Source organism: Montipora foliosa, chromosome 11 (genome assembly GCF_036669935.1).
Source record: "Montipora foliosa isolate CH-2021 chromosome 11, ASM3666993v2, whole genome shotgun sequence".
Classification (NCBI taxonomy): domain Eukaryota; kingdom Metazoa; phylum Cnidaria; class Anthozoa; order Scleractinia; family Acroporidae; genus Montipora; species Montipora foliosa.
The window spans coordinates 38,671,046-38,696,045 of record NC_090879.1 but is presented as its reverse complement, the minus strand read 5'-3'; the positions used below and the strand labels follow the sequence as shown (position 1 = coordinate 38,696,045).

Here is a 25,000-nt window from a genome sequence, read left to right as displayed (position 1 = left end):
GCTCCCTATTGTTCAGTGCAAGTACAAAAACCAAGGTTTAAATAAAAAAACTTTTTTTTTGTAAAGAATGGAAACCGGTTGCCATATTCAACAACTTATTTCGTAACAAGTTCGATAGCCTCCGTGTACTGACGAGTCTCATTTCTGCTTTGATTCATCACAGAGGTATTGAAAGGCCTTAGCAACATTCAGTTTTCCTCTCCAGAAAACATGCCAACAGAACAACGACAATCCAATCTCCTAGAAAACCTATTTCAACAAGAGATGGCCTCATTGTTCTCTCAAGTGGATCCATCATCAGCTATGTTCGGTCAGCATAAATGGTGTTCTCCTCTCGAAGAGGCGGAATGTGCCTTTTGTCATTCCAAACCGGCAGAAAAGGAATTAAAGAAATGCATGGGATGTAACAAAGTGTTTTACTGTGGTAAGGAATGTCAGAAGAAACACTGGAGCGATCACAGGGCCGACTGTCGAGCCTAGGTTTAGTAAACCACAAATGAGTTCTATTTAAGGCCAAATTTGATAGAGCTGGTAGCTTCAGACTAATTTTCTATTTCGCCATTTACCAACTAATCTTGGTGGTTTCAGTTTCCGTCAGGCGAATTTTATTCTTTATTGTATTGTCATTACGACTAGAGGAATCAAATTTGTCTTTCTTTGCCAGCGTAGAGGAGATTAGTACTGTACCATTTTCGTTCTTAGATCCCGTCGTTTCTCATAGCCGGCGGGGCCTTCGCACGAGAAAACGAAGGGCTCTGGAGACAGAGTTGGCAATAGTACTCAGCATGGGGGCGCTCAGAAGCAGTCTCTATGTGAAGCTCTAAGCGGCCTCAACTTAGAGAATTTGTCTCTTCGTGTCAGACAGACAGAAGCTTCGCGCCACATCGGTTATTTTTACTTCCGCTTCAAGATTTATTGTTCGCAAGCTAAACAATGGAAAAAATTTGAATTCCCTTCGTTTTCTCGAGCAAAAGTCCCGCCGGAGGGAAGGGGGGAACTTTGCATATGAAGGTGCGGGGAATCTCAGTCGCGTGCAACTCTAAACGAGACGTTCACTGCTAGATATGATGGCGTTTTGCCCAGAACATCCTAAGTGAGACCAAAATCAGAAATTTACACCCCTAAACCGAGACCACGAGCATGCCCGCCCCTTTCATATGCGAGTCCCCCCGGGGGGGGGGGGGGACCATGCCTGTCATCACGTGAGTAAAAACCATAAATAACAGCATTGAAGTGATAAAAAGCACTACTCATATTTTATTGCTCCATTCTGTAGGTTCGCGATTTCATTAAACATATCGGTAAGTCTCTTGCGGCTTTACTATCAATATTCACCTTTCTAGGGAGCCCAATGGTAAAGAAATGAGAACTGATTGAAATGATTGCTCGAGGCTACTTTAAAAGATACGTTCTTTGAATGATGAAAAAGCAAATACCGGTATTGATATAAATTAAAATTCGTTTGAATGTTGACTATTTGCAAGACATGTGATCAGAAATTGACGCTATTAAACTAATTTAAATATTAATCTGCTTCCTTCTCACAATTGAGATTTACTCGAGTGCGTGATACCCATTTCGTTCATTTCGAGGCTTGTTGCACTTGATCAGCAATCTACCTTCCTTTCAACTCTTTAACCACTGATGAAACTGAATGACATCTTTGCTCCTCTCTCCATAATCATAGAGCAGTTCTTCTCCCGCGCGCACATCTCGGGTTGTTTCAAGTATTAAATAGGGTTTGTCCTTCACACTTACAAGTCTTGTAGCACAATTTGCTGCAGATTTGCTGTGATTTAATAACCTTCCAAGCCTTCCACTTTCTTTGGTGGCATCAACACTTAACGGAACAAACAAAAAGTTAAGGGTGCATTCACGACAGCCACCACAATAAGCCTTTTCACTGCCATGAAAGCGACCAATTACAGACAGATCTTACTCTTGCCTCATTTTGTCACTGTAACTATGGTTTAGGAACTGGATTAAGGGTTTAGTTTAAATAGCCTACATACATTTGAGAGAAATTAGGCACTACAATGTTCAATTTGTAGTCAATAAAACAAGCTTACAATAGGCGTGATCACATGTGGGAAAAGTTATGTTAATGAATTGTTACGATTAGGCAGCGGCCGATAGGAAATTCCCCAAGAAAAAATTTATTGTGATGGGTCGATTCGTTTCCCTTGCTATACCAACCAATGAGAAGGTGAGATTTTTACATTTTCCGTGATCCAGACGCAAGCACAAAAGATTCGCGTCTGTCTTTCACTAAAACATTTATTGCCATCGATCTTGTATTAGCGTCCGTGTGCTTTGGTCTTAAAAATCAGAAAAAAGCCAGGGTTTCTGTCGAGAAAACGCCTCACGCAAAACGCAACTGTTTCGTTGCCGTCGTCAGCTTTTTCCTAGGCATTTACAAAGGAAAAGGTTAACCAGCATGGCAACTCTCGCGGACAATTCTAATGAACCTACGCTATTAAAATAAAAGGACTTACCACATCTTCTTGTTTTGAAAGTAAAATAATACATGTAACATCCAAATTCAGTTTTTCCTTCATAAAATTTCTCCCGCTCCATGGCAATCTGGTAATCAACGAGTTCGCCAGCATATTCACACACAAACTGTCCTCTATCGAAGTTTCGGAGGGTGAAGACACCTCTGCCTTTTCCTTCAACTTCTTTCACCTGCCCCCCAAAAATAATATAACTCAAATTGGATTGATGCAGTGATATAAATGACTTCCTTCTGCTAAAACTATTTGGATATTGTCAGCTACTTGATAAGCTGTCTTTTCCAACTGGTGTAACAGACTCGCTAAAATAAAGCGCTAAAACGTTACAAACAAAGCTGTTTGAAGTCACAGAATAAATTCTACGGTAAACAAGCTCCAGTCAACAAAGCGGGAATCACTGAGGAAACCCTCCACCTACGACGTTTCATTTTACCTCCAGGCCATCTTCCTTGCCAGAGAGCAAAGCTTCTTCTAGCTCTTTTTGTTTTTCTCCCTGAATAAAAAAATGCGGCAAAACATACCTTTAAGTCCGAGATACCTAAGCCTCACAACGAGAACAAAATAGTTCGAAACTTAATGTATTAATGCAGTTCAACCTCTAGTCGCGACAAACACCAAACACCACCAATCAAATTTGTTTAATTAAGTAAACTTACAGAGGGACCAGTAACAAATGACAAAACAAATATAAGAATAAGAACTAGAACAGTCAGATGCGTTACTTCAAAGTGACAAAGTTGTCCGTGTTCTTGTGCAGACTTGTTCCTATTGACCGAATGCATAAATGGCGACCAAAAATGTATTCTTTTGTTTATGTGCTAATGAGACTCACTAACCTCGCTCTCAAGCAACCTTTCTTTTGTATTTTGGCCATGCAAACGAGGCTAGTGAGGCTAATTAGCACATAAACAAAAGAATATTTTTTTGGCCGCCATTTATGTATTCGGTATATTGTATTTTCCCCCATTCAACTGCATAAACGGAGGTTATAGCCATTGCGGGGGTCTTGGTCTTAGGGAACCACTTAGCCAGGGAACTCAGTCCTACCGCAAATTGTTTGGACAAATCTCTTGCACGACTGTTCTTGGCGTTCCCACAAGTATTGCAGACCAGAGTAAACCAACACGACGTCAGAAGTCAAGAGGACAAGTCATAAGAAAACATGATAAAAGTGTATCCTTCTGGACCGACTCAACCAAGCTGCGTATGTACACGTAAAGCCGCGAATTCTAGCATGGACCCAATAATGATACCTCTTTGCTACGCAGGCCAGACTTCCTTAGAGCGCGAGGGGTGCACAGCTGCTTGAGAAGTGGATGAGCTCTGAGCGTCCCCTTTCATTCCGATGCATTGAGATGCATGCCGTGATGTGCTGCAAATCTGTTAGTTCCATTCATTGGGGATATTAGGGAGCTTAAGCAAAAACAACGGCGACGGCAACGAGAACGTCACAACTTTGCATATTTAGTGAGCAAAAGCAATAGCTTAGCACGCTCTGCACATGCATCTTTTCATTTTTGTCTATTTCTTTACCGTCGTCAGCAAAACAACAACGTGAAATGACCAATATTTGAGGTTTTAAGGGAGAACGAGAGCTCATTCTGCCCTAAACTGAGCGCCGTTCATACTAGTCTCGTTCTTGATGGTTTGCCACACCTTTGTCTCATTAAAATGCTTGGAATAGTCACGAAGTGATAACAATAACGCGAATTCACATTTCACGACGACGTTCTCGTTGCCGTTGCCGTCATCGATAGTAAAGCTCCCTAATGCTCCTTTGCATCATCTACGTATTTGGCCCTTAGTCCCCTGGAGAATGCCACCGCTCAGGGTAACTGGGTGAAGACATGGTGTTGTCAATTTTGATGACTACATCAGTAAATTAGAGTAAACACTTCCATGAGTTTTTCTACGTGTGGGTGACACGCGAGTGGTAGACGTCGAAAATCGCTCTGGATAAAACAAGCACTTTAACTGTCGTCTCACCCTCTCAATCCTTAGGCTGACAAGGAAAAATGCACTGTAATGTAAACGTCTGCCACGGTTGATGAGATCACAAACTGCTTTGAGTGCATGGATGTTTGTGCTGTCATCAAAAGAATGCTCCAATCCCTCTCATTAGCTAAGTTACGGCACAAACATGTTCATGCCCTTTGGTCAACTATTTCAGTTCCAACGAAGGGTAGCTTATTGTTAGTAGCAATTTATGGATGGGTGGACTTTATTAAAGTGGAAGGTGAGTGCTTTGATGCCAATACACCAATCCTTCTTCCCAAACACATGATATGATACTTACGATGTAAACTGTGTATCTCCTTCGTTTTGACCCCTTAGAAGATACAAACTTTCAAAAGAATCTATTGAGAACTCTATTATGGAGTTGTATCTCCGCCAAAATTCACCATCGGAATTTGACATCCAAGTTTCAAATTTGAGTCTTGATTTTCATATTTAATTAAGATCAAAGTTTTACAATGTATATCCAAGATTGAAGTTTTGAATTTGACATTGAAGTGGAAAATTCTGCATTTCACATTTGACTTTCAAGTTTCAAATTCAACTTGCAACTTTTGAATTGAACTTCACGTATGAATGACTTGACCTTCAATTTCACATCCTTGGTAACGGTAACCACTGATGTAGTTGACTGAGGGCTCGCAAGGCTCTGAAATTTAGGAATGGCGCCTGAAATATTGAAGAGACTGGCAGACACATTAACAGTACTTTCCCTTTTATCTCTTCGACATTGATTGAGTAGTTCTAAGACTAGATTATGTGGCTCGAACACGAGTGAACATTAATTGTTAGACATTCTGAGCCTCCCTCTCTCTTTCCATCATTCAGCTCATCGGGTATTTTCTGGGAATCGGGTGACCTACCTTTAACGTAAGAGGGTACCAGTACCTTTGCTTACGGAACAGGGTTTTCAAGTTGGCGTCATAGCTCAACTCCTTAGAGTATCCATACGCACCTTCAAGGGAAGGATGCTCAATGCATGTCTAGTTGAAAGAACGAGTTAACACAAAGCTCCATCGTTGCTGACTGTATTCGAACTTTGCGATATATAAGTACATGTACTCTGGCAAAACTCTTTCCTTTTCCTTCGGAAAGGGAACGTTATTTAAACTTTCCGCAGCAGCTGATAATTTGTTCTGTTACGTACCAAGGAACTTCAAGTTCGCCCTTTGAATTAAGTCTACCCCATAATTCAATCAGTTTGCTAGATCCAGCGGTTCGGGACATTTTCAAATACTGTATGTGTTAACCATAGTATGAAACTTGACCCAAAAAATGTGAAGAAATGGTGGTGAACTTTATGAAAAATCCAAACATCGTAATGAGATCGTTATGTGCGGGCAATTGTCAAATTGAGCGCGTTTCCTCGTAAAAGTTCTTAGGTGTAGTTATCAGCGAAGAACTCAAATGGAATCATCAAAAAGATTACCTTGTTACCAAGGCATCTAAGAGACTCTATGCCTTACCATTTCTGACAGGACGGTGTGAGCACATCCGACTTATTGAATGTCTGCAGGAGTCGTGTCAATGTAGACTGTGTTAGGTTTATCCTAGAATATACCGACCAAGTTTGGCAAGAATCCCTGAGTACCTCTGTCATAGGATTGAATCAATTCAAAAAAGGGCTTTTAAGATCATTTACCCGGACTGCTCATTACTGGCTTGCCAGTATGGCAAACCAGTTGGAATCTGTGTTTAGTTTCGTGTTTTTTTACTGGGTTGCCAACCCAGTCGGAATCTGTCTTTAATTTCGTCGTTTTTTACTGGGTTGCCAACCCAGTCGGAATCTGTCTTTAATTTCGTCGTTTTTTTATTTTTCGTTTTCTTTTTTTTTTTTTTATTTTTTTCCGTGTCGGTAAAAGTCCTGCCTGTCACTCCCCTGCTAAGTGGTGTCTTTGTGCATAGAGCCTTCTACGCGTATTTTCTTAGGATCGAGAGGGTAGTGGGAAATGCGTAGATTTCTCTGGTGGACACAGTAGAACGATTAACTTAACCGGCAATGGCGTCGAAAGTCATGTAACGCGAATGGCGTTTTAGGGGATCTTTGAACAAATGTACCCTAAGGAAGCTCAATAATGGCAAGCGAATTGGATACTGGACAGGACAGGCGGTCGAATGTTAGAAGCGACGAGTAATGGACTTCGACAACAATCTGTCGCCCGTCGAGCCGTAATCAAAGTGAGCAGTCTTCCTAACATTTTGCCAAGCGTGGTGTTTTGTACAACACTCAAACCAAATGAACAGTTCTCTGGTAACTCAGTGTGGGTTCAACAAAGACAGACAAGGAATCCATATAGTGGATCTGTTATCTCAGTTGTCTCGCTATTTGTCAGATTTGTATTTACCTGTTCTCAACTCTGCACAGTCTTCCAGTATAACAATTGGAAATTTCACTAATAAGTCATTGACGTGAATGGCGTTTTAGTGGATCTTTAAACAAAATATACCCTCATGGAGCTCAAGAATGGATCGTCAATTGTATGAGCAAGACAGCGCTGAAAAATAAATATCTGGATTGTAAGAGACGAGTAATGGTCTTCGACAACAATTTCATTTTTCGCCTTTGGATATCAAGTGAGCTTTGTTTCTAATATTTTACTAACTTGGTATTATATAAAACACGGAAATCAAATAGCAATTTTTTTATGGATTTAACCATAGTTACTAACTATGATTTAACAAATTAACATTGAAGGAATCGAACGCCAACAAGAATGCATCACAGTGTTTACTCAAGTCGCATCTTAGTTGTCTGACAATTTACATTTACCGGTATTTTGTACTCAACTCAGCAAAGGTGTAAAATATTTGGAAATGTGACAGTGAAAAATTACTTGAATGAAAGCTTGTTGTCTCTTTTGTGCTTTATTATTTACGGTCAAGGTTCTTTCGAAAAGGGTTGAATGTGAACTGTCAGAAATTTATTTAATTGCATATGCTTTGTGATTGTTTGTTTCGCTTGCACGCACGCAACTGAAATAGGAAGGGTTTCTTGCCTCTTATAGCAAATATGTTGCTTGTTTCAATAAATGTTTCGCTGGAAAATATTTCTGTGAAATTTCTAGCTTTTGTAAATTTATCATGTTGTGTAATTTTCGAGCTTAGCAAATTTGCATACATGTGTTGAAATGTGATACGGGGAGAATTTTTGTGGTAACGCATTAGTCACGAAAATAAACAGGTCTGTTGGAAGCGTGCTTGAGTTTCAACAAAATGACCCCCAAAATCGGCAAAAGATTGTGACGCTGATGAATAATAAAGTAGCTGCTATTACCAAAACGATGGAATTACCTGGTGATAAATAACCTTGTCTTGGAGAGTAAATTTTTGATTTTCCAGAAACAATGGTCAACCTCTGAGAGTTGCGCGATTGTGATCTTTGTGTTGAATTCGCACATTTCTTGTCAAAATTTATAACAATCGAAATAAAAAGAAAACTAACAAAAACAAAAACCCGGTAGCTTGGCATCATTTGACACAGATGCTTCACTGTTTCGCGAGTAAACATGCCGCGGTAAAATAACGCGGTAACTTGATCACTGCGCTCGCTGAATTCGATGTGCGATTTACTCGGTGCAGCCAAACTTGTACAATTACAACAAAACAACTAAAATCTCCCAAACTGTTTTTCGCTGATGGTAACTTTTTATATTCGTGGTTCAAAATAAATGTTGTTTTCATGTCGTAGATTTTATTACCGATGGCAAAATATTTTATGCTCGATCGACCGTCCTGAAACTTCCTTCTGCTCTTCTTAAAAACTGTGTATCCATATTTATTTACTTTTACATCAATATTTGTTTTGGATAAAGCAAGCTAACAAAATCTGTATCTTGCTTGGTTCGCATTTGATAGCATTAAAATAGAATTTTCGGTCCTATGCTTCTGTTACTGAGTGGTATATTTCTTAGGTCGCCCATCCAGATACTAACCCCGCCGAATAGGAATAACTTCAGCTTTCAACTGTTGTTTACAAAGCTTTCAGATGCTGTCAGATGCTGTCAGTGCACGCTTACACTTGTGGTGGAAAGAAGTTGCATGATCAACATGTCAGCCCAGAAGCCAATGTTTCTCGATTCCCTTTTATTTTCTTCAGTCTCTCTGGGTTCAGTACTTTGCTAGTAACCACATGTCTTCTCAAGGGGCTATTTATCTAAGACTTATACCATGGCGCTACAATGATAGACAATACCAAAACAATATCGTGTACTGTTAGACCTACATATTACGCAAAGACAACGGTCAACATGTCATCCCAGAAGACAATGTTTTTCACTTCCCATTTATTTTCTTCAATCTTTCTGGGCTCAGTACTTTGCTAGTAACCACATGTCTTCTCAGGCTATTTACCCAAGACTTCTACCATTTCACTACAATGATACACAATACCAAAACAATATCGTGCACTGTTAGAGCTACATATTACGCAAGGACAACTTGAAGCTCCTGGAAGACAACACACAGTTCAGTTGACATTATGGAATAAATCGCTGTGTTACTTCACTACCACACGTAAGCAATGCGTGTCAATTTTTTTTAAAGAGGACAGGAATTTCTTCTTTCTGACAAATGATTAATTAATAGGCCGGTCGCCAGGTTTTTAACCTCACAAAAGGATCTGTTTCGTCGTACGAACGTGTGAAGACCTGTGAGCCAAAGGGCCTCTGCTGGTATGACTTCTGGTATGACTTCTGGTACGACCTCTGGGTCACCCCCCCCCCCCCCCCCTCCAACTTGAAAAAAATTGCGTGGAACGCTGCACGTACCACAGGCAACCCAGTGTACCCTCACGGAGGGTCTAGTTTATTTTTCGTTTTCTTTTTTTTTTTTTTATTTTTTTCCGTGTCGGTAAAAGTCCTGCCTGTCACTCCCCTGCTAAGTGGTGTCTTTGTGCATAGAGCATTCTACGCGTATTTTCTTAGGATCGAGAGGGTAGTGGGAAATGCGTAGATTTCTCTGGTGGACACAGTAGAACGATTAACTTAACCGGCAATGGCGTCGAAAGTCATGTAACGCGAATGGCGTTTTAGGGGATCTTTGAACAAAATGTACCCTAATGAAGCTCAATAATGGCAAGCGAATTGGATACTGGACAGGACAGGCGGTCCAATGTTAGAAGCGACGAGTAATGGACTTCGACAACAATCTGTCGCCCGTCGAGCCGTAATCAAAGTGAGCAGTCTTCCTAACATTTTGCCAAGCGTGGTGTTTTGTACAACACTCAAACCAAATGAACAGTTCTCTGGTAACTCAGTGTGGGTTCAACAAAGACAGATAAGGAATCCATATAGTGGATCTGTTATCTCAGTTGTCTCGCTATTTGTCAGATTTGTATTTACCTGTTCTCAACTCTGCACAGTCTTCCAGTATAACAATTGGAAATTTCACTAATAAGTCATTGACGTGAATGGCGTTTTAGTGGATCTTTAAACAAAATATACCCTCATGGAGCTCAAGAATGGATCGTCAATTGTATGAGCAAGACAGCGCTGAAAAATAAATATCTGGATTGTAAGAGACGAGTAATCGTCTTCGACAACAATTTCATTTTTCGCCTTTGGATATCAAGTGAGCTTTGTTTCTAATATTTTACTAACTTGGTATTATATAAAACACGGAAATCAAATAGCAATTTTTTTATGGATTTAACCATAGTTACTAACTATGATTTAACAAATTAACATTGAAGGAATCGAACGCCAACAAGAATGCATCACAGTGTTTACTCAAGTCGCATCTTAGTTGTCTGACAATTTACATTTACCGGTATTTTGTACTCAACTCAGCAAAGGTGTAAAATATTTGGAAATGTGACAGTGAAAAATTACTTGAATGAAAGCTTGTTGTCTCTTTTGTGCTTTATTATTTACGGTCAAGGTTCTTTCGAAAAGGGTTGAATGTGAACTGTCAGAAATTTATTTAATTGCATATGCTTTGTGATTGTTTGTTTCGCTTGCACGCACGCAACTGAAATAGGAAGGGTTTCTTGCCTCTTATAGCAAATATGTTGCTTGTTTCAATAAATGTTTCGCTGGAAAATATTTCTGTGAAATTTCTAGCTTTTGTAAATTTATCATGTTGTGTAATTTTCGAGCTTAGCAAATTTGCATACATGTGTTGAAATGTGATACGGGGAGAATTTTTGTGGTAACGCATTAGTCACGAAAATAAACAGGTCTGTTGGAAGCGTGCTTGAGTTTCAACAAAATGACCCCCAAAATCGGCAAAAGATTGTGACGCTGATGAATAATAAAGTAGCTGCTATTACCAAAACGATGGAATTACCTGGTGATAAATAACCTTGTCTTGGAGAGTAAATTTTTGATTTTCCAGAAACAATGGTCAACCTCTGAGAGTTGCGCGATTGTGATCTTTGTGTTGAATTCGCACATTTCTTGTCAAAATTTATAACAATCGAAATAAAAAGAAAACTAACAAAAACAAAAACCCGGTAGCTTGGCATCATTTGACACAGATGCTTCACTGTTTCGCGAGTAAACATGCCGCGGTAAAATAACGCGGTAACTTGATCACTGCGCTCGCTGAATTCGATGTGCGATTTACTCGGTGCAGCCAAACTTGTACAATTACAACAAAACAACTAAAATCTCCCAAACTGTTTTTCGCTGATGGTAACTTTTTATATTCGTGGTTCAAAATAAATGTTGTTTTCATGTCGTAGATTTTATTACCGATGGCAAAATATTTTATGCTCGATCGACCGTCCTGAAACTTCCTTCTGCTCTTCTTAAAAACTGTGTATCCATATTTATTTACTTTTACATCAATATTTGTTTTGGATAAAGCAAGCTAACAAAATCTGTATCTTGCTTGGTTCGCATTTGATAGCATTAAAATAGAATTTTCGGTCCTATGCTTCTGTTACTGAGTGGTATATTTCTTAGGTCGCCCATCCAGATACTAACCCCGCCGAATAGGAATAACTTCAGCTTTCAACTGTTGTTTACAAAGCTTTCAGATGCTGTCAGATGCTGTCAGTGCACGCTTACACTTGTGGTGGAAAGAAGTTGCATGATCAACATGTCAGCCCAGAAGCCAATGTTCTCGATTCCCTTTTATTTTCTTCAGTCTCTCTGGGTTCAGTACTTTGCTAGTAACCACATGTCTTCTCAAGGGGCTATTTATCTAAGACTTATACCATGGCGCTACAATGATAGACAATACCAAAACAATATCGTGTACTGTTAGACCTACATATTACGCAAAGACAACGGTCAACATGTCATCCCAGAAGACAATGTTTTTCACTTCCCATTTATTTTCTTCAATCTTTCTGGGCTCAGTACTTTGCTAGTAACCACATGTCTTCTCAGGCTATTTACCCAAGACTTCTACCATTTCACTACAATGATACACAATACCAAAACAATATCGTGCACTGTTAGAGCTACATATTACGCAAGGACAACTTGAAGCTCCTGGAAGACAACACACAGTTCAGTTGACATTATGGAATAAATCGCTGTGTTACTTCACTATCACACGTAAGCAATGCGTGTCAATTTTTTTTAAAGAGGACAGGAATTTCTTCTTTCTGACAAATGATTAATTAATAGGCCGGTCGCCAGGTTTTTAACCTCACAAAAGGATCTGTTTCGTCGTACGAACGTGTGAAGACCTGTGAGCCAAAGGGCCTCTGCTGGTATGACTTCTGGTATGACTTCTGGTACGACTTCTGGGTCACCCCCCCCCCCCCCCCTCCAACTTGAAAAAAATTGCGTGGAACGCTGCACGTACCACAGGCAACCCAGTGTACCCTCACGGAGGGTCTAGTTACTGGGTTGCCTTATAAGGCAAACCCAGTCGAGGTCTTCGTTTAGTTTGTTTGTTTTCTTTTTTTTCTTTTTTTTAGTTTTTTTTTTTCCGTGTCGGTAAAAGTCTTGCCTGTCACTCCCCTGGTAAGTGGTGTCTTTGTGTATAGAGCCTTCTGGGCGTATTTTCTTAGGATCGAGAGGGTAGTGGAATTGCGTAGATTTCTCTGGTGGACACAGTAGAATCAGTAACTTAGCCTGCAATGGCGTCGAAAGTCATGCAACGCGAATGGCGTTTTAGTGGATCCTTAAACAAAATATACCCTTATGGAGCTCAATAATGGAAAGTCAGTTGGATAAACTAGGCATGAATCTCAAAAGCGACGAGTACTGGACCTCGACAACAATCTATCGCCCGTCGAGACGAAATCAAAGTGAGCAGTATTTACCTGAAGTACATGGTAATTTGACACAATTGAGTTTCTTGTCTTCACGCACGCAATGAAATAGGAAGAGGTTTTCGCCTCTAAGAGCAAATATGTTGTTTGTTTCAATAAAATTTTCGCTGGAAAAGGATTCTGTGGTATTTTCTGCCTTTGTGAATTATAATATCATGTTGTGTATTGAATTTTCGAGCTTAAGGTTGAAATGTGATATGGGAGAAGTTTTTTAGTATTGCTCTGTAAGCAGGAAGGATTCACAGGCCTGTTGGAAGCGTGCTTGAGTTTCAACAAAATGAGCCCCAAAATCAGTGAAAACTTGTGACGCAGATAAATAATAAAGTAGCTGCTATTTCCAAAATGATGGAATTACCTGGTGATAAATAACGTCGTACGTGTCTTGGAGAGTAAATTTTGACTTTGCATAAATAAGAGTTGGGCGATTGTGATCTTTGTTTTGACTTCGCTCATTTCATTGTCAAACTTTATAACACTTGACAGAAAAAGAAACTTACAAAAACCCGGTATCTTGCCATCATTTGACACAGATGCTTCACTGTTTGGCGAGTAAACATACAGCGGTAACTTAATCACGGCGCCCGCTGAATTCCGGCCAAGTCACTTTCGATTTTGCAATTTACTTGAACGTAGCAAAAATCTCCCAAAATGTTTGTCGCTGATCGTAACTTTTTATATTCTATATTCACGGTTCAAAATTAATGTTGTTTTGATGTCGTAAATATTTTATTCTCGATCGACCGTCCGGGAAACTTCCTTCTGCTCTTTCTGAAAACTGTGTATCAATAGTTATTTGCTTTTTCATCAATATTTGTTTTGCATAAAGCAAGCTAAAAAGATCTGTACCTTGCTGAGTTCGCATTTGTTCGAGTTAATAGTATTTTCGGTCCGATGCTTCTTTTTTAAGAGGGGTACGTTATTTTGGTCTCCCATCCAAACACTAACCCCGCCCGGCAGGGCTTAACTTCAGTGAACTTTAGTATTAGAAAGCCCTCAGATGATCAGAGGGCACACTTGTGGTAAAAAGAAGTTGTGAGGGAACTTGAAAATTATCAACATGTCAGCCCAGAAGCCAATGTTTCTCGCTTCTCTTTTATTTGTTATTCTTCAGAGACTGGAATGCTGTATTTCAATACCACACAATTCAGTGCCTTCTGATTTTCTGTAGCACGTACCACAGGCAACCCAGTGTATGCTTCACAGAAGCATCTCGTTTATTTTTTTTTCCGTGTCGGTAAAAGTCTTGCCTGTCACTCCCCTGCTAAGTAGTGGCTTTGTGCATAGAGTCTTGTCTGTGTATTTTGTTAGGTTTGAGGGGGCTGGGGGAATACGTAGATTTCCTTGGTGCACACAGATGAACGTTTAATTATTAAACCCGCAATGGCGTCGAAAGTCGTGGTAACGGGGATGGCGTTTTAGTGGAAAAAATATACCTTTATGAGATCAAGAATGGAACGTCAATTGGAATAACGAAACAGGCGGGGAAAATAAATATCTGGAATCTTAAAAGCGACGAGGGATGGTCTTCGAGAACAATTGCGGTCGGATATGAGAAAGTGTGTTGTTTCTAATCTTATTTTATAAACTGTGCTGGTATGTAGAACACTGACAGTAAGTGGGAAATTGAGTATAGGTGTAAAAGGAATCGAATGTCTTGAATGTATCATAGTGTTTACCGAAGTGGCATCTCATTTGTCTGGCAATTGACATTTAATTTGCAGTCAAGCTGTACAGTTTTCAGGTAAAAAAATAATTGAAAATGTGACAGTGAAGAATTATTGGAAAGAAAGGTTGTTGTCTATTTTGTGCTTTGGAAAAGGTTCTTTAGGAAAGAGTTCAATCTTTAACTGAAAAATATATTTATTTGCATATCGTATGGTTTGTGAGACGGATTGTTTCTTGTTTGCACGCACGGAATTGGAATAGAAAGGGTTTTTTTTGTCTCCAATAGCAAATATTTAGTTAGTTTCCATAAATTTCATGCTGGAAAAGGTTTTTGTGAGATGTTTAAACTGTTGTGATTCATTGTGCTGTGCAGTATTCGAGTTTAACTAATTTGCATAAGTGAGTTGAAATTTAATACGCATTAAATAAAGATGACAGGAATTTGTAGGCATGATCGTTCTGGCAAATGATTACAGCTGGCGATCGTTTTTAATTAAGGTCAGAAAAAGATTTCAGTATAGTCACTCTTGTGTAAAATGACGTTATTGTTAACTTGAGAAAACAACAATAGGGTCGTTTATACGAGAGAAAATAAGCCGCGGCTTACTCTGGACGCGGCGTACATAATACGCGAAAGGAACTATTTATACGAGTATAAACTCCCAGGCCAGGATAAGCCGGGGCTTGAGAAAGCTGTGAACGTAGATTTTGCATCATTTATATGGGCTGTTCGCGTTTTATTTTCTCTCGTATAAACGGCCCTTATATTTCTTTAACTTTTTTAAAGAGAGGGATTTCGCGCAAATTTTATTTCAAGCTATTCAGTTGAAATATTATTTCTCGCCATTGGCTTCGTTTGCGTGATCATTTACTGGTGTTGACATTTAGGAGGTAGTTGTTTGGTTCTAAACGAGTAGGAATAAAACGACCAGGAATGAGCGAATGTTAGTGGGTGTGCGATAGCAACAACGAGACAGGAGTCGAGAGATTCTAACGATAGACAGATACTAACTAACCCCTCCTGAAACAAACGAAGGGAAACAGGCGTTGGTGGTTTGTGTGAATTTATAGCACCAGAGCATAGCATAAGTGGATAGAAGTCGTCATGTTTTGATTGGGCAGCTTCAGAGACGTCCTTCTGAGGAAACAAGTTGTTAAAATAGCTAATTGTGATTGGAGAATTTCGATCCTAAGTATAATAAGTATAATAATGCCTTTTATTGACAGGCAAAACCATATGATTGAGCGTGATCATACCAAATATCATTTGTTTGCGCGATCAAGTTGTGGCGAAGTGTGTAGCCCATGACAGTATGTCGTTTGTGAGCATATTGCTTTTTGTTGTATTAAGCTTCTTCCTCGGAACGCTCAAACAACTCACTTACGCACATGCCGTTTGCGGTAGACCCACACTAAAAGATGCTGTTGAGCGATTGTTTTGGCCGGGGTTGGTCCGCAAACTGAAAGAAAGTTTATATGTTGAGAACAAATGTGTACTAAATGAACAAATATGTGAAAATCATGATATGAATTGCACTGCAACCAAATGCCAAAGTAGAGAAGCACAGAACTGTGAAGGTTTCCTGAAGAAGAAAGTTCCTGATCTTAAAGTTAGTGCAAGCGGTATCGAGTCGCAGAGATGTACGCCTAGCCGGATGCATTTAGTTAAATTTCTGAAAAAGGTGAATTTTCTGTCTATTTGTATTATCATGGCTTTTTGTTTTCTGCTGTTACTGAATCCCTTTGTATTTGGAGCTGTAACGCTATTTCATGTGCAATTACTTGTATCGTTTGCAATTATCCTCACTAGTGCTGTTGTTAGCATTTTTACTGGGTTGCCAAACCCAGTCGGAATCTCAGTTTCATTTCGTGGGTTTTTACTGGGTTGCCTATGGGCAAACCCAGTCGAGGTCTGCGTTTAGTTTGTTTGTTTTCTTTTTTTTTTTTTTACTGGGTTGCCTATGGGCAAACCCAGTCGAGGTCTACGTTTAATTTGTTTGTTTTCTTTTTTTTCTTTTTTTTTTTTTTTTTTTTTTTTTCCGTGTCGGTAAAAGTCTTGCCTGTCACTCCCCTGGTAAGTAGTGTCTTTGTGTATAGAGCCTTCTGCGCGTATTTTCTTAGGATCGAGAGGGTAGTGGAACTGCGTAGATTTCTCTTGTGGACACAGTAGAATCATTAACTTAGCCTGCAATGGCGTCGAAAGTCATGCAACGCGAATGGCGTTTTAGTGGATCCCTAAACAAAATATACCCTTATGGAGCTCAATAATGGAAAGTCAGTTGGATAAACTAGGCATGAATCTCAAAAGCGACGAGTACTGGACTTCGACAACAATCTATCGCCCGTCGAGACGAAATCAAAGTGAGCAGTATTTACCTGAAGTACATGGTAATTTGACACAATTGAGTTTCTTGTCTTCACGCACGCAATCAAATAGGAAGAGGTTTTCGCCTCTAAGAGCAAATATGTTGTTTGTTTCAATAAAATTTTCGCTGGAAAAGGATTCTGTGGTATTTTCTGCCTTTGTGAATTATAATATCATGTTGTGTATTTTCGAGCTTAAGGTTCAAATGTGATATGGGAGAAGTTTTTTAGTATTGCTCTGTAAGCAGGAAGGGTTCACAGGCCTGTTGGAAGCGTGCTTGAGTTTCAACAAAATGAGGCCCAAAATCAGTGAAAACTTGTGACGCAGATGAATAATAAAGTAGCTGCTATTTCCAAAATGATGGAATTACCTGGTGATAAATAACGTTGTACGCGTCTTGGAGAGTAAATTTTGACTTTGCATAAACAAGAGTTGGGCGATTGTGATCTTTGTTTTGACTTCGCTCATTTCATTGTCAAACTTGATAACACTTGACAGAAAAAGAAACTTACAAAAACCCGGTATCTTGCCATCATTTGACACAGATGCTTCACTGTTTGGCGAGTAAACATGCCGCGGTAACTTAATCACGGCGCCCGCTGAATTCCGGCCATGTCACTTTCGATTTTGCAATTTACTTGAACGTAGCAAAAATCTCCCAAAATGTTTGTCGCTGATCGTAACTTTTTATATTCTATATTCACGGTTCAAAATTAATGTTGTTTTCATGTCGTAAATATTTTATTCTCGATCGACCGTCCGGGAAACTTCCTTCTGCTCTTTCTGAAAACTGTGTATCAATATTTATTTGCTTTTTCATCAATATTTGTTTTGCATAAAGCAAGCTAACAGAATCTGTACCTTGCTGAGTTCGCATTTGTTAGCGTTAATAGTATTTTCGGTCAGATGTTTTATGAGGGGTTTATTGTTTTGGTGTCCCATCCCAACACTAACCCCGGGAAACAGGGCTTGACTTCAGTGAAGTTTATTATTACAAAGTTTTCGGATGCTCATAGGGCACACTTGTGGTGAAAAGAAGTTGTGAGGGAACTTGAAAATTATCAACATGTCAGCCCAGAAGCCAATGTTTCTCGCTTCTCTTTTATTTGTTATTCTTCAGAGACTGGAATGCTTTATTTCAATACCACACAATTCAGTGCCTTCTGATTTTCTGTAGCACGTACCACAGGCAAGCCAGTGTATGCTTCACAGAAGCATCTAGTTATTAATGTGTTTATGTTCGGAATTTGCATTTATGGCCGCAGTTTGATCCTCTAGGGATTTTACGCCACATCTCGGTATTTAAGCCTTGTCGCCTCTCGCGTTAGTCACTCGACACAGCCAGTTTTACCGCTCGCACCTTGCCGAGCTTAATTTTGTAGTATGGGGGACGAGCCTGTTACAAATCAAGATCTTGATAGTTTCAAATATTTCTTTGTTAGTCAGCTCGCCCTTCACAAATCAGTTATTTCGTCCGAGGTACAGAAATCGCAAGAGGTTGCCTCAGCCGCCCTTTCTGCTTCTAATTCTTTGAAGGAACAGTCGGAGATCAAGTTTAATCACACCGGCAACGAACGTAATTTCAAATTTAACGGTCAAGTGTTAGCCAAGCTTGTTTCACTTAAGGATCATTTGGCCGATCTACCTCCCGAGTCTGAGGCGTTTTCAATTCTTAACGAAACCGTAGAACTATTACAGGAACGTAACCGTAAGATACGGATCGCGGATTCGTCCGAGGCCGGTTGGTTGACCGTTAAACACTACGAATCTAATCCCGTCTCGTTGAGCGAGGACGACGACAAGAGAATTCGCGCTGCAGAGAGGCAGGCTCAGAGAGATCAAGTTCGACAAAGAAAGAAGCGTAATGTTGAGGGATTTGCGGTCCGAAATCGTCAAGCTCAACCTTTCTTCTCCCCTTACTCAAGGCAGTTCAACGGGAGCCAGCGTTCTTGGCAATTTTCACAGCCGTTCGCTTCCTCTTCGACAAACCAACACAGTTTCACCACTAACCGTGAATTCACCCGAGGGCCTTGTCGATACTGCGGTTCTTCAGGCCACTGGTGGAAGGAGTGCCCGGTTCGTCTCGCAAGGTTTCACGTCGGCTGCTCATCTAGCCAGCTACCAGCTAGTTCCACAGGCGCCGTTAACCGTTCCTGAAAATTTGTTTATGGCGTCTTTACAGCAGGAGGCTTCCGGAGCTCTAGGCGTTCACTATTCAGCTTCGCATTCTGGCTCGAAGGAGGGTGACGTCAACGCCCGTGTGGAGGAGGAGTTTGCTGACTTACTCTCACAAGATAAGTACTGTTTCGACTCTGAATACGAACAATGTTTGTCCTCTCGTGGTTTTGAGTATAAGCAGGGGTCAGCGCCCATAGTTTATAAGGATAGGCTCAGGAGCAAGGTTGATTTTTGGGTTAGCATCGGTTCCTCCCCTTTGGGTTCTTTATATCATCCGTTTCGGGTGTCTCATTCCTTTTATTTCATGGCCTCCTAGAGCGTTTTTCTGTAACAATAGGTCTGCCTTAGATCACGCCAGTTTTGTTGACAGTGCTATTTCTGATCTGCTTCTTGCGGGTTATGTTATTGAAGATTTTACGCCTCCCACGGTTGTCAATCCTTTAACGGTATCCGTTAGCTCTGTGGGAAAGTGCCGGCTTATTCTCGACCTCCGTCACGTCAATAAGTTTATTCCCAAAGTTAAGTTTAAAATGGAGGATAGTAGGACTTTCCTTAATTACGTACACTCGCCAGGTTATATGTTTAAATTCGATATGAAGTCTGGGTATCACCACGTAAGCATTCATGAGGAATCTCAAACATTTTTAGGCTTTCAGTGGCCCCTCGGTAGCTCTGTAGAGCCCAGGTTTTTTGTTTTCGCCGTGCTCCCGTTCGGTCTCTCGTCAGCGCCTTACGTGTTCACAAAGGTTTTTAGGCCGTTAGTTAAGCATTGGCGCTCCCGGGGCATACCCTTGGTCTTGTATTTAGACGACGGCGCCGGATGCCTCCATGATTTTTCGGTAGCTCAGAGTACTGCTTCAGCTGTTAGATCCGATTGGGCCAATGCGGGCGTGGTCGCCAATGAGGAGAAATCTATTTGGGTTCCTACCCAGGTTTTAGAATGGTTGGGCATTGTCTGGGATCTTTCGCGTGGCCGCATATTTATTCCTCACCGCCGCATTGTCAAGTTGCTTAGGGCACTCCTATCACTAAAATCTGGGTCTCGCTCCGTTACCCCACGCGCGGTTGCCTCTGTTACAGGGCAAATTATTTCCCTCACCCCGGGTTTTGGCAACATTACACTCCTTATGTCCATGTGGGATTGTTCTTTGGATTTTAGGTCCTATCAGTTTTTCTCCGAATGCCTTCAGGAAATTGATTTCTGGCTTCTAACTGTGCCAGACTCAATGGGAGGTCTCTCACCAGATATTCGCTTCCCGTGACTCTCGTGTTTTCCGACGCCAGCAGTTTCGCCTGCGGTGGGTGTGCCTTCCGCGTTGATAGCGAGGAGTTCGATCTTTTCTTTCAAGCGTTTTCCTCTTTGGAGTCCGGTTTAGATAGTAACGCCAGGGAATTGTTAGCCATTCTTTACGGCCTGAGATCGTTTCGGGCTTCCCTTACGGGCAAAGTGGTCAAGGTCTTTACGGATAGTAAGAACGCGGCGTCTATTTCCGCCAAGGACAGCAACAGCCTTCGTTTGCATGCTTTAGCTCTCGAAATTTTCGCCTATTGTGCCGCACATGATATTTCACTTGAAGTTGAGTGGATCCCACGCTCACTCAACTCTTACGCGGATTCGGTCAGCCGCGTTGTTGATTATGATGATTGGGCTGTTTCCACTATTTTCTTCCAACATGTTAGCAGTATTTTTGGTCCTTTTGACGTCGATCGTTTCGCATCCTATCTTTCCGCTAAGTGCGAGCGTTTTTACTCTAAGTTCTGGTGTCCCGGTTGCGAAGGCGTGGACGCTTTTAGTGCCAGTTGGGGCGGCGTTAACAACTATTTGGTTCCTCCAGTCTTTCTTGTCGCGCGTGCGTTAGCGCATTTGGAAACGTCTCGCGCGCGCGGTACGCTTATCGCCCCCAAATGGCCTTCTGCTAGTTTTTGGCCTTACCTCTTTCCTCTAGGTCACCCTCGGGATTCAGTTTCCCGAATCATAGAATTTTCTGACCCGTCAGGTGGTATTTTTGACGATTCCCACTTGGGGTTCCCTACTATTTTGAGCGCTTGCGATTTTCGCGCTCCTGTACTTGTTATTTATTTGGATGCCAGCTCGCGTGTTTAGAGCCGTTATTCAAGCATTGGTACTTTATTGCAGAGCTTTTCGCGCTATTCCATGTAGCGCTTTTAGCGGTTCACGGACGACTCTCGTTGCTTTATAGCGGTTCACCTACGCTGTGTAGCGCTTTATAGCGGTTCACGTACGATATTTAGCGCTTTATAGCGCGTGTCCTTTTTCGGTTTATTCCAGTTCGTTTTTTTCATAGTTTTTTTTTTTTTTTTTACAGGCTAGTGCCTTATTGACGGTCGCTCTAGAGCGTGTTTGCCTACCTTTTGTAAACGTATGGCCTTTGTTGGCAACGTTGTAGGGATTTTAGGGGTTTTTGTTTTCTCCGTATATTGTTGTTATTGCCTATACTTAGGATGTACGCGTTATTGGCTGTCCACGCTTAATAAATTGCAATCGGTATTCCACGTCTACTATTTTTTTCTCATTTCTCTTATGCCTTATTTTTTCCTTTATTTGTTTACAAGTTCCAGGGTATCACGCGTTCACCATCCGGCTTTGGAGAGCCTGCGTACGCACATTCCAGCGGTTCTTGCCCACAGCAAGGATCCTAGCACGTTCAAGACCTACCACAGTTGTTTCAAACGTTGGAAATCTTGGGCTAGTGGTTTCCCAGAGATTATTTACTTCCCGGCTCAAGAGGAACACGTAGCCTTGTATTTAATTTCGTTAGTTCAATCAGGGTCTTCATATTCCTCCGTTCAGCACGCGTTCTACAGTATAAGCTTTTTTCATAATGCTTGTGGGGTCTCGAATCCTTGTAAATCAGCTTTTCTTCTGGCTATTCTAGAAGGTTGTAAGCACGTTGCTTCGAAACCGTCTAAGTTGAATAGGGTACCCATTTTGCCTGAGCATTTAGTCGCGTTAGTTAATAGATTTGCTACGCCCTCAGCATCCCTCGGGGATATCAGAGACGTTTGTTTTTGTTTGCTTGCTTTTGCTGGTTTTTTGCGCTTTGACGAGTTAAGTCGTCTTAGGTGGTCTGACATTTCTTTCTTTCAAGATCATATTGAGCTCTACGTTTCCAAAAGCAAAGTTGATCAATTGGGTAAAGGGTGTACTTTAGTTATCGCTAGTACTGGTACCCCCACATGCCCCTGCGCTATGCTGCTCCGTTATGCCGCGCTGGCTTAGCGTAATCTTGATTCGGTTGAGTTTGTCTTTCAAAACCTTAGTTTTTCCTCTTCCAAGGGTTATTCCCTTCGTTCCGGTACGAGTTTGTCTTACACCAGGGCGAGGGAAGTCGTTTTGGCTAAGTTTCGGGCCATCGGTGTTGATACGTCGGGTATAGGTTTGAACTCGCTTAGGATAGGGGGCGCTTCGGCTGCGCTTAATAGCGGAGTTCCCGATCACGTCATTAAAAACCACTGCAGGTGGAAATCAGACTCTGCCAAGGAATTATATCGCCGTGAAAATCTCCGACGACAGCTTCTTGCTACTTCGCGCATAGGTCTCTGAGTTACGCGCGCTCGCTCTCGTTCTTTGTTTTTCTCGACACAACTGGTCGTGTCCTTCCTATTTCAACGTGTTGTTGCCTTTCTGCTGATTAGAACTTAAAACGTTTTCTCCGCGGCGGAACGCAGTGACATAGCAGAGAAATGTGTTTATGTTCGGAATTTGCATTTATGGCCGCAGTTTGATCCTCTAGGGATTTTACGCCACATCTCGGTATTTAAGCCTTGTCGCCTCTCGCGTTAGTCACTCGACACAGCCAGTTTTACCGCTCGCACCTTGCCGAGCTTAATTTTTCTAGTATGCTGTTTACGTTTAGTCTCGTAGTTTACAGTGATGTAATTCGTTTTTTCCCCGCCACTACTTTATTTCTTGTATGTTAGCTTTTTCTCGTCCCCAATAAACACAACTGGTCGTGTCCTTCCTATTTCAACGTGTTGTTGCCTTTCTGCTGATTAGAACTTAAACGTTTTCTCTGTGGCGGAACGCAGTGACATAGCAGAGAATCAAGCTTTGGTGCTAACTAATGGAGACACTATAATGAATAGATGAGACGGTTTACGTAAGAAGTTTGACAGAGGTGGCGGAGAGTAGAGAAGACCCATTGGTATTCCTGGTGCTGTTGCCTATGTTGGAGCCTATACCGTATAACCTAAGATCAGGCGCTACGCAGCCTACCAAACCACTCAAAAGAAATGAGAATCCAGGACTTCTTTACCACCAAGCCTTGCAAGCCCTCAGTCAACTACATCAGTGGTTACCGTTACCAAGGATACGACATCATCATCATTCAAGTCATTTATGTGTGAAGTTCAACTTAAAAGTTGAATTTGAAACTTGAAAGTCAAATGTGAAATGCAGAATTTAAACCTTTCATGTCAAATTCAAAACTTCAATGTTGGATATAAAACTGTGATGCCAAATATGCAAATCAAGACTCAAATTTGAAATTTAGATGTCAAATTCCGATGTTGAATTTTGGTGGAGATATAACTCCATACTCTTAACATATCAGTTTGGCTGACTTCTTATCTTGGGGTTAGTTTATGATTCAGCTATACCCTAGGCACCTTTGTCGAAATGAATTCCTACCTCTACAGCTGATTTACATTTCCTGCTACTTCTCCTAACAGCAAAATATTCAGACACCTCCGTCTGACGGGATTGCTTATCTTCCCTCTTTTTCCTGAAATAACAAATTCTAATTAGCTAACTTTAAAAATTATGGCTACAAAAATTATAATTAAAACTTGTCTTTATTTTTTCTTTTTATCGTTTTGTTGTGTAGATAATGTCCCTGAAACATGTATGCTACAACTTCAGTAACTTGTCCTTTAACAGTGTTTAAAGACAAACAGCATTATTCAGCAGCCCTCCATCCCTCTTCTAAAAATCCTCCCTTGAACAAACCAAAATGAACACACCTCAGTGATACATGTAGTTATATTTAAGAAAAGAACACTCTTGACATTACTGTAAATACTGTAAGCTGTAGCTGTAAGCTAATGCTAATAAGCTGTAAGAGATTAAAATCTGTTCTCCAGAGTCCATTGTCTGGTCTGTGACAATAATCTAAAATGTAAGCTTAGGATGAAGTGATCCTTGCACTTAACTCGACAATTTACGTATGTACTGTTCAGTGGCTTCAATGGGATTCGAATCCATGACGCCTGAGATGCTGGTGCATTGCTCGACCAACTGAGCTAAGAAGCCACTCAGTTGGGAGTAGGTCAATTTGCTGGGCTCACGTGTTCCCATGAAAGGACTCGATAAAATAAAATAATGTATATACTTGAAGCGCAGGTTACAGAATGTTTCAGGTGTCTATAAGAGAAAATTGCTTAAATTGTCCAGTTAAGTGCGAGTATCATCACTTCACCCTTATGTCTTAAATATCCACGTTATGGTCCATTCCCCCACCCCCTTCAAATTTGCATAAGCATTGTTTCAGTTTCTCTTGGGCCTTACAATGGTCCCAAGAGAAAACAAAAACAATGCTTATGCCAAATTTGGGGGGACAAACAAACAGTATTATGGTTTTTTCCAAGGTGGCCTATGACCTGCTGCTGATATGTGACCATATCGCCAGCTCAAGTTCATGACTCATTGAGGTCAGCTGTTTTTTGAAGTTGAGCCCTGACATGGTACTGTTTTTCAATTGAATCACAGGCTCTAGCCAGCTTAACTTCTTGTAATCTGGACACCTAAACATAAACAAGGCTTAATATTTTTGCACGCTTTTTGTGGCTCAATGCAGCTACACGGCCATACTACATCAACTAAAGCTCTTAACAGTCAACGCTTATCATGTTCAGGTGGAAAATGATTTGGGAAATATTTTTTTATCCCGTAAATGCTTATGCATTTGTTTACTAGGCCAGTAAAAATAAAATACCTGGGAGCTCCGCTTTTAGGTTTGGTTAAATAGATATATATTAAAAGCCTCACTATCAAATTCATTTTACCACAACATT

General features: G+C 40.8%; 2 protein-coding genes across 2 annotated transcripts in view; one reads left to right on the top strand and one right to left on the bottom strand.

Moving 5' to 3' along the window:
* Positions 1-1,060, top strand: part of LOC137974814 (uncharacterized) — a 28,696-nt gene extending 27,636 nt beyond the window's left edge. The window contains exon 15 of the mRNA XM_068821806.1: positions 164-1,060. Coding sequence (XP_068677907.1) covers positions 164-480 — 317 coding nt within the window. The 3' untranslated portion in view covers positions 481-1,060. The remainder of the gene's footprint in view (positions 1-163) is intronic.
* Positions 1,061-1,292: 232 nt separating this feature from the next.
* LOC137974815 (histone-lysine N-methyltransferase set-1-like) overlaps positions 1,293-25,000 on the bottom strand; it is a 25,898-nt gene continuing 2,190 nt past the window's right edge. Inside the window, 5 exon segments of the mRNA XM_068821807.1 lie at positions 1,293-1,840; positions 2,496-2,511; positions 2,514-2,685; positions 2,947-3,006; positions 23,619-23,712. Coding sequence (XP_068677908.1) covers positions 1,627-1,840; positions 2,496-2,511; positions 2,514-2,685; positions 2,947-3,006; positions 23,619-23,712 — 556 coding nt within the window. The 3' untranslated portion in view covers positions 1,293-1,626.